Consider the following 10,341-nt stretch of genomic DNA (forward strand, 5'->3'; position numbering starts at 1 on the left):
CCTCGGGTATTACTGAAGATAAAACAGGACAAGCCCAAGTTCCTCATCTTGATTGCTCCAAATTGGCCTCGACTGTTTTGGTATCCAACTTTAAAGCACCTGTTCTTGGAGCCTCCTTGGATTCTCCCTCTGAACCCTTCTCTTCTGTCCCAGCATCAGGGTCAGTTACTACATTTCAATCTCAAGACTCTTTGCCTGGCAGCTTGGCTCTTCAAAGGAATTTGATTTCTTCTAGTCTTCCCAAACAAGTTTTGGATGTTCTTCTGGAAGCTAAACGGCCTAGCACTAGGAAATCCTATGCCTCTAAATGGAAGAGGTTTTGTATTTGGATGCAGGACCGAGGCTCAGACCCTCTGGTGCCTGATCTCTCTTCTATTTTGCTTTACCTTTTGGATCTTTTGTCTAAAGGACTTTCCTTTTCTTCCATTAAGATTCATGCTTCTGCTATTTCTGCTCATTTCAATTCTGATCCTCCTGTTTTTTCTCATCCTTTGGTGAGACAATTCTTGAGAGGGGCTAAGAATTTGCGGCCTCCCAGGACCCCTCCTGTTCCTGCTTGGGATCTTAATTATGTTTTAGAAAAACGTACTTTGCCTCCTTTTGAGCCTGCTGCATCTTCAGATATTAAGTTTTTATCTTGGAAGACCGTTCTTTTGTTAGCATTGACTTCTGCCAGAAGGGTCTCAGAGTTGCAAGCTCTCATGGCCGTGGAACCATACCTTATTTTCCACCAGGACAGAGTATCCTTGAGGACCAATCCTACTTTCATGCCTAAGGTGATTTCGAAAGTGGCTTTAAATCAGACAATTCACATTCCTACTTTCTTTCCTAATCCTCAAAATAAAGGGGAAAGGATTTTGCATTCATTGGATGTGCACAGACAGTTACGATTTTACCTGGACAAGACTAAAGAGTTCAGAAAATCTAATCAATTGTTTGTTTCTTTTGCTTCCAGTTCTCTTGGAAAAGCTATTTCAAAACAAACTATTTCCAAATGGATTGCTTATGGAATCAGATTTTGTTACACTCATCATGGGAAACAGTTTCCAGGTACTGTGAGAAGTCATTCTACTAGAGCAGCTGCCACTTCTACAGCTTTTCTCAGAGGAGTTCCTACCAAGGATATCTTGGAAGCTGCCACTTGGAGTTCTGTGCATACTTTTTCCAAGCACTACAGTCTCCCTCTGTATTCTAAGACCAGGGCAGGCTTTGCCTCTGCTGTTTTGCAGGGTCTTCTTGCTGCCCCTTCTTCTATCTAAGCCTCCTCCCCTTTTTCACTGCTTTGGGATTCCACCCTACAGTTATGACTGCAACAGTGAAACACGAAGAACATAGTACAGTTGTGTACACCTACCATAAATGTAGACGTTCGAGTGTCTTCACTGTTGCAGTCGGTGTTTCCCACCCTCCTAGCCCCTCTTTTTCTCTTATTTGTGGTGTATTTGTGTTTCCTTGTTGGATTCATTTCTGATTTATTGGGACTTCTGACATCTAGGGCAAGAAAGGCTGGAGAAGATGGCGTCGGCTGAGGGCTATGTACCAGAGCGTACTGACGTCAGGGTACTAGCTTGTACAGCCGACGCCGGACCCAGACTTTGGGATTCTGGCCAACCTCGGGCTGCCTGCCGGCAGGAGCACCCTACAGTTATGACTGCAACAGTGAAGACACTCGAACATCTACATTTATGGTAGGTGTACACAACTGTACTTTGCCACAACCACTAGATCAAGGGATTTACTGTGACTGTCGAAAATTACAGGTGAAATTCAGTAACTCATGCAGCTATAACTGTCTGGGTAGGTCTTTGCTTTCTGTTGTTTACAGTTATATCGTTTATAATCCTCACATGATATTTTGTTGACATTTGTTAGCCAGGTTAGTCCAGCTGAGCCAGGGGCCATTTTCAGTGGAAACCCAAGGAGAAAAGCTCCAGAAATAATATAAGTAATTATGATATTTACAACATATTAAAGTAGAGTCACAGAAATATAGTACAAGTCAAATATTTGTGTACAGCAGTACAATGCATAGGTAAAATAACAGTAAACAAGTACAATTTCCAAAATTTAAGAACAGTATATAGCATAGTCCAAATAATTAAAAGGTTTAGAGAATATTCCAATAAGGAGTACAGTATGAATACAGTTTGTTAGAGCAAGTACAAGGAGGACAAAGAGTTGGTAGGGAAAAGCAGATACAATGAGGAGAGAGGAGACTTGTTCAAGTGGGGGGTTGACAAGGGCATGACATATGGCCTGACCTTTGTCATTCTAGTATGTCCTTTGAGTTTCAGCTCTTATCACTTCCAAAAATGTGCATCTGTGTATGAGATTTGCAGACATTACTTATCCATGTAGTCTGTATGCTTTCAAGTTTCAAACCCTTTGAACATGAGACTGTATCCCCTATGTACAGTGTAGAATGTTATCAGGTTGGACCCTTGCACAAACATGTGCATACATATTATTGCTCAGATTTGAGGAGACCTTTTCCTGTCTAGGACCTTTCCTAACTCTTCTTTATGTCAGACGATCATAGTAAAGATTTTGATTGAGGACTGTACCACTTATTTGGTAAGCTTGTTCAGGCATGCAGTTTTCACACTGCCTTTGTCAAGAAATTTCTGTCTGAAGCTAGATAGCCCTGCATCCTTTTCCACTCCAAGGTGCATATCTTAGAATGTGATCCTGTTGGTTCTCAGTCACCTTATTCTGTGCAGTCTTAATCAGTGCAGATATCATATATGCCTTCAGTACCATATTTGAAGGAACTTACTTTTTGAAGAGAGCATTCCTGATTTGTATTCTTTATTCCATTTCCCCCTAAATAACAGGAACATAGTGGTTTGGTTATTGGCCAGATTGACATTATCTGTGTTTGACATAAGGTTGTCTTCCAGTTGTTATCAGTTACCCTTTCTGTTTTCCAGGGACAACCTATGGAAGTTTTAACATGTGGCTTTACCACTGTCACTCACATTTTACTTGAAGTCATTAGCTATACAGTACTCTTCTACCTTCACAAATTTATACATGTGATAGTTTCTTCTCTGTGCCCAGACCTCTGAGTGACTTAGCTCCATTGCAACCATATTTCCCTTCCCTTCAACCCTATAGTCAAGTTCCTGCTAGCACCAACTGGAGGGATGTATCTGGATTAGTTAGTATCTCTCTCTCCAGTTGGGCTACACATCACAGTCATTGTTTATATCTCTGATAGTTTACTTGTCCTTCACTGCCTACATTTAATTTAAAAAAATACATTATTTTTTGTTATCTAAAACTATGAGAACATTGATAGTAGAAGCAGTAGAAACAGGTTTTTCAGACCATTTAGCGGTATGGATTGAAATAGAGGAGAATAAAGGATATATAAAAATTGGAAAAGGAATTAAGAGGATTAATGAAAATGAGTGGAATGAGAAAGACTTTATAACAATATTATGGAAGAATCATTTGACAGTGAGAAATTTTTTACAAAAATTGGTCAAAATGGTGGATAACAAAAGACAAAAAGATGAAAAGGAATATAGACAAATACAAAAAGCTGCCTTATACACTCTTGATAGGAATGAAAGGGAGTATTTCAGAAGAGAAGAGCTTTATTAAAAGAATCAAGAAAATTTAAAGATTTATTACAAAAGCAAAAATATTTTATTCAATGGAAAAGGGAAGAAGTATCACCATACTTAAGTAGAAAAGTAAAGGAAGATAGTGGTATAATGAGAGAAATTAGAATTGAAAAAGGAACATTGCAAGAGAATGGACAAATATAATGTATCTTGTAATTAAGTATGTGAAAGAGATGGCAAAAAAGAAAGAAAAAGGAAAAAAATCAGTGGAAGGTAAAGCAGTTTACAGAAGAAATGAATAAAGAATTAGAAAAACAAAGTTAGAATAATAGAATTAGAAAAGGTAATGAAGAAAATAAATGTAAGTAAAGCAGCTGGACTAGGTGGTATAGGATATTTAATGTTTAGGAATTTAATGCAATTGCAAAAATAAATTTTGATAAAGATATTTAATAAACATTTTAAATATTTTTATTGGTACCTGCACACAGATGTAGTAGACACCAAATACAGGGGATAGTTTTTAAAAAACATATCCACCAGATTATGATTAGGTGATGTTTTAACATTTTTGTACTGCCATTAGTATGTACCTGTTTAGTTACTGTTCTGTGTACTTTGTATTATATTTCCTCCGTTCAGTTTTCTTATATGACATTAAAAAAAGATAAAGGATGTATATATCTTTAACATTTTAAAATGATTTCCACTTAGTAATTAACATGGCCAGCCTATGAGCTTTTTATTGCTTTTACTATTTTGATATAAAAGGAACTGCAATAGTATCACTCATTGATTCTGATGAGGTCTCCGGTGGGAGATGAAAGCGCTAAATCCATTTTTTTTCTGATTTTTTTTATTTTTGTGGTTAATAAATGGGTCCGGTTTTTGGAAATTGGTTTGTCATCATTGCTGATACGAACAGTTTATTTTTGGAAGATAGCCTTTATTGTAACCGAACCACATATTGGCTTGCTTGGTTCTTGATATTTAATAAACAGTTAAATGTTGGCATTGGTTATGAAGAAATATGTAAGGGTGTTATAAGTTTTATATGGAAAAAGGGGAAGATAATGAAATTAAAAATTGGAGGCCAGTAATGTTGAATAATAGTGATTATAAATTATTTATGAAAATAATACAAAAAGATTTGGAAATGAATTGAATTATGTAACGGAATACACTATTTATGGATTAAGGGAAAAGGAAGCCAAGATCTATTGATGATTAGGGAAATAGTGGATGATGTTAAGGAAGGACAAAAAAAGAAGTAAAATTAATGGTGGCTGTTTTAAGTAAAGTATTTGATTCAATAGACCATGATATCTTATAGCAAATAATGGAAAAATATTATTGCAGTACAAAGACAGAGCATGTGAATCAGTATATAAAAATACTAAAATTAGAGTTTTAGTAAATGTTGGTTAAGTGAAGTAGAGATGAATAAAGGTGTAAAACAAGGCTGTTCAATGAGTAATATTTTGTTTGTAATGGTTATGAATAGTGTAATAAAAGGAATAAATGAAAAAGTAAATATGTACGGGAAATGGGAGTGATGTATCATATGTCTTATGCTGGCAATGTAATATTAATACCTAAAAGATGGAAAAGAAAAGAAATGAAGAAGGTAATTATAAATGTGTAAAATAGATTGCAAGACTGGATAACAATTAAGAAAACGTTAAGGGTTATGAAGAGGTTAAAGAGTTGGAAGGAATACAGTTTGAAAAGAAAAAATATATATCAGTACTAGGAACTAATTTTGGAGACTACAATAGATTGAAGGAGCAGTGGGAGAAAACTTCTGAGAGATTTAAGGGGACTTAGTATCATGTGGAATAGGTACAGATTGCCATTAAAAATGTACATTTGACAAACACAATGTGAATGGGAAAATTATCATATATAGCAGCTAGTGTATATGTGATACCAAGAGAATTAAGAGAAACAGTTTATTGAAATTATATTCCAATTTATTTGGGGGTACAGATTAAAGTAAAACAAGGTAGCCCCTGCACATATGGCAACTGCATGGCCCCAAAATACTGGAATCCAAATTATAAAAAGGGGGAGCCAGCAGACTATGGCAATTCAGCATTTAATCAGTATTTAATCATGTAAAAACATGAAATAAAAGCAAAGAATAATAACAGACTGGTTTCAGCTATAAAAAACACATAGCCTTCATCAGTGTAATATTACACTGATGAAAGCTATGTGTTTTTTATAGCCGAAACCGGTCTGTTGTTTGCTTCTATTTCATGTTTTTACATGATTAAATACTGATTAAATGCTGAATTGCCATAGTCTGCTGGCTCCCTCTTTTTATCATTTGGGTTCAGATCAAATCCAGTCAAAAGAGGGATATTGCATATGGAAAAGGAGGAAGGAGGTTTAGGTTTACTAAATCCATTAGTATATGGAGCCTCATTAAATTTATATAAAGGTCTTGAAATGGATAAATAGAAAAAAAGTTGGTAATAAGTATATTTAGGGAGAAATACAAAAGAGAGTAGGGTCTAATAAAAAATGAATAAAAGAGAGCAAGAACGGAGAAATGAAGACATAAAACTGTATCAAGGAAAAATAAAATTGTGTTAAAGATAGAAGGAATAAAAGAAAATACAAAAATATGGCATAAAATATAATGTTGCAAAATTATTGTGTGAATCCATTGGAACATTTAACAGAAGAAGAAAGTAAAAGCTATAAGCAAAAAATAAAATAGATGGTGTATGAAGAATACTGTATGTCAACACTTCTTATGGAGGTTGCAAAATAATATGTTGCCAGTAAAGGGGAAATGCCTTATAAAAAGGTAAATGAAAGGATTTGCCTTTTTTGTGGAGAGTTAGAAACAGCAGAACATTAACAAGTAAAAGGAGTTAAAACAATTATTAAAAATAGAAAAAATAGTTAAAGAATTAGAAGATTATTAATGGATAAATATTGGTAGTAGAGAGTGTCAGTTTGAATAAAAAAAATTTGTATTATGTGGACAATTTGGAATGAAAGACTGAATGAGATTATGTTCAGTGGAAAGTGGTTATTACCAAGTAGAATAAGGAAAATTATGTGGTGGTTGTGGAAAAAAAGAGTGGGGGTCTATGCAGATGTAAAGATTTGTTAATAATGAAGGAATGAATGTTTAATGTAAGTTATTTGTAAATACGTAAATTGTAAATAGCTTTACATATAAGGAAGCTCTATTCTTTTCAATAAGTGCTGTGGGATTTTTTACATCTACCTGAGCTACCACCAACTCAGACAGATGGAACCTCGGTTTAACGTCTCATCCGAAAGATGGCACACTCAGGACAACAGCACCCCCTTATGCTGCACTGCAGTGTCAGTATTTTTTTTTTGAAAGTATTGGAAAATGAATGCATCTACATGGTGTGGGAGTAGACCTACAACCTTCTGCACCAAAGGTAAGTCTACTACCTTTTGAGCTAATGCGATTGCTCATATATTTCACATGCAAGTTGTTCTCCTTTCTCATCCAGATTTTATTGTTGAAAATGCATATTAAGTATGTACATCTGCATATTTAAATACGCGTTTTTGATTTTGTCGCAATTTCATATTTTGTTTTGCTTACTTGATTTTGGTTAGTTCTCTATTGGGAAAAAAGGTACTGTTTTTGGAGTGTACTTCTCTTCAGAACTAAAAAAGTATTAAAAGTTGGAATGCTGTGATACAGACATGTTCTGCAGGTATTGCTGACTGCTTTGGTTTCTGGTTAAGCGCCGACAAGTCTGTCAGACATATGTATGATTCATAGATTGGCTGTTATAGTAAGAATATTGAACAGCTGCACCTTTTTTATCTGATGTTGTGTAAGATGTAACCCCTCAGTTGCAACAGCAGCCTTTTGACAGATGCATGTGCTCAAACACTTTAGTAGTTTTTCTTTTTGTTTTTGATGTTAGCATATTTAGTAATACTTATATGAGTTGTATCAGGAAGTACAAGGGGTGGAATGATGGCAAATGAAATGTCATTTGTATATTGACAGTGTTCGCTAATTTACTGTTTTCATTGTAGCTGTTTCTCTAACATATCTAATACTTATGATAGACTGCTTTATCAATTCATGTCCAAACTGTTTTTTTTCTATTCCAAATGTTTATTTTCTGTCTGGGGTTTGTCAGGTTTGAGCAGTTGAGTCATCATAGCAGGGCAGTATGAACATTGTTTTTACCATGTGCATGTATGTTAATATTCTTTCATTTGCACATCTTGTGAATGTGACAGTAGCTTTTCTTGTCCATTCGTCTTTCTAGACTGGCTTGTTTTGTGTTGTTGATTCTGCCCTTCAAATAATGTACGTGCCTGTTTTAACTCCACTATATTAGTTTCCCAACAAGCAAATTGTATAACTACATATAACTCTAATACTGTTGCTTGGGTTTGTTCACTGGAGTTCAGCAGCCTGCCATTTCTGTTTGGAATGCTACCATTTGATGTCTGTTTTGCACCTTACCATCTCTAGCTTACAGTTCCCATATTGTCATGATCCCTTTAGTTCCCTAAACTATGGTACCCCACCATGGGTGACCAATTCTGGGAGGGTCTCACTCCTACTACTACTGTTCACACCTTTCCTACCTCCAGGATCATCACTTTATCCCCATTTGTTAATGTAGGTTCAGACTGTAAGCAGATAGATTTAAGTACAGCTGCATTGCATAAAAACTTTTTAATACTGTTTACAACTTTGTTAAAGCTTTGTATACTGTGAAACATGTTGTAGCCAATTGAGTTGTTATTCAGATGTATTGGATAATCACTGTGTAGCTTTTCTCCCAGGGCCTCACCTGAAAATTGGTATTTTTTGGCCCAGTGGACCTTCCCTGTAAAATGCAAATAAATAAATAAATAAAATCAAATGAGATAGCAAATTCCCCAGAGTGCAGGTTCTAAGGCATGCAAGCTGCCATGCCTCAAGTGTGTGTCTTTTCCAGCCAAGAAGCAGTCAGATTATGGCTTGCAGGGGATCTTCCCTTTAAGTTCTACATTTCTCTGACAAGCAGCACTGACATTATCAGGTGAGAGTAATATGCCCCCACTAGTGGTGCCCCCTAGCACAGCTCCTGTTTTTATCTGATATCACACCAGGGCTTGCAAACCAGCCATACCCCATACATGCTCCTTCCTTCCTCCCTCCCACTTCAAAGAGAGGAGCAAGCCAATGCCTTGTATTCCTCTTCCAAATGTCCAGCTCCAGCAGCTGCCCAAGCTTGTATTTGAACTTGTATGCTGTGGAGCTGGCTTAGTTGAGGACATTCTTACTGAGTTTCTGGTCTTTGTACCAATAAGAATAATTTTTTTTCTGGTGATTTTAAATAACGGAAAAATGTAATATGCCTGATACTTTTGTTTTGGATTTGTAACAGACAGCAGAAGATGGCCGACAGAGAAAAAAGAATTGCAGAGCAGCAGAGGAGAAAAATGGAAAAGGAGGCACAGAGACAGTTGAAGAAAGAGCAGAACAAAATTGGTGTGAAATTGTCCTAACTTTGATTATTCAGACTACAGTAACAACTAGAGAATGTTGTTGTCTTACAGATTTGAATAAGCAGAACCAAGTATTTGCTCCAGACTCACTAGGTATTAGCATATTCACGAAGCCAACTTTGAAAGCCAAAGACGCTGCAAGAGTAAAACGTATGTGATTGCTGAGACCTAGTTAAGATGCTGCTTAGGCCAACGACAACTTTTAACATCCTCAATACTTCACAGAGAAGACATAATCAAGAGCGGATTTCATTTTCAAAGCAACAATATTACTGGAATGTAATTTTAGACCTTTCTTCTGTTCACATATGTTTAAAAATTAAAAAAAGTAAAATATAAACAGATAACTAGGATGGTTGTAAATAGACTACTGGTGATAAGCCTTTTCTTTTTCATATGATTGTCAAATGTCTGTAAGTTTAATAAAATGGTTTTAATGCTTTTATTTAAGTTTATTGCTATGGTGTTTCACTGCAGTCCAGGAAGGTTTCTGTCCTCAGTGAATAATCACCAGATGTGTGACTTAGGTAACATTAAGTGCAGCTAGAGTATGTTTTCCATGAAGTAGTGTACATATTAAAGACACTTTTCACTTCCTTTTCAGTGTAAGTCTGACGTCAGTGCTATCGGATATTAGCAAATCCAGTTAACTGTTTCTTTCCTGCCTCCCCCAAAAAAGACAACCTACAGAACGAAAGTGTTCCACTCTTCTTGACGTGTGACGTCATCATTATCAGCATACCACCCTCAGTGGCTTTAATTAACAATTAGTTAACATGTTGAACGTCACACATTCCTAAGTTTGTTGATGATGGGCTTCTGTTCTGAGAATGTCAAAGTACAGACAGATTTTCATTTTAAGTTGCAACTTATGCTCAGATTGGCTTTCACAGTTTAGATTTATGTTTCATATCACTGCATGCTTTCCTTTGGTTGGGATAATAGTGTTTAAGGTTGAAAATAAAACAGTATTCAGAGGTTTTAAACAAAAAAAAACAGTAAATGGTTGCAGGGGCATATTTAATATCAATGCATGCTTTCCTTTGGGTGGGATAATAGTGTTTAAGGTTGAAACTAAAACAGTATTCAGAGGTTTTAAACAAAAAAGCAGCAAATGGTTGCAGGGGGCTGCAAGTAGCATTAGGAAGATAGCATCATGCTGTTACTTTCTGCTTTTTCTTCCTGGTAAGAACTTGCTGATAGCTGTTGTAGTTAGTAGCTTTTGATTGGGTTGCAAAACAAGTGCTAG

The 10,341-nt window shown here is 35.9% G+C and overlaps 1 protein-coding gene across 1 annotated transcript in view; it reads left to right on the forward strand.

The window, feature by feature from the left end:
- The window catches only part of EBAG9 (estrogen receptor binding site associated antigen 9), a 651,930-nt gene extending 642,393 nt beyond the window's left edge, over positions 1-9,537 (forward strand). The window contains exon 6 of the mRNA XM_044067091.1: positions 8,972-9,537. Within this exon, the coding sequence (XP_043923026.1) occupies positions 8,972-9,092 (121 nt within the window). The 3' untranslated portion in view covers positions 9,093-9,537. The remainder of the gene's footprint in view (positions 1-8,971) is intronic.
- The last annotated feature ends 804 nt before the right edge of the window (positions 9,538-10,341 follow it).

This window comes from Protopterus annectens, chromosome 3.part1, assembly GCF_019279795.1.
Source record: "Protopterus annectens isolate FY-2018-M chromosome 3.part1, PAN1.0, whole genome shotgun sequence".
Classification (NCBI taxonomy): Eukaryota; Metazoa; Chordata; order Ceratodontiformes; family Protopteridae; genus Protopterus; species Protopterus annectens.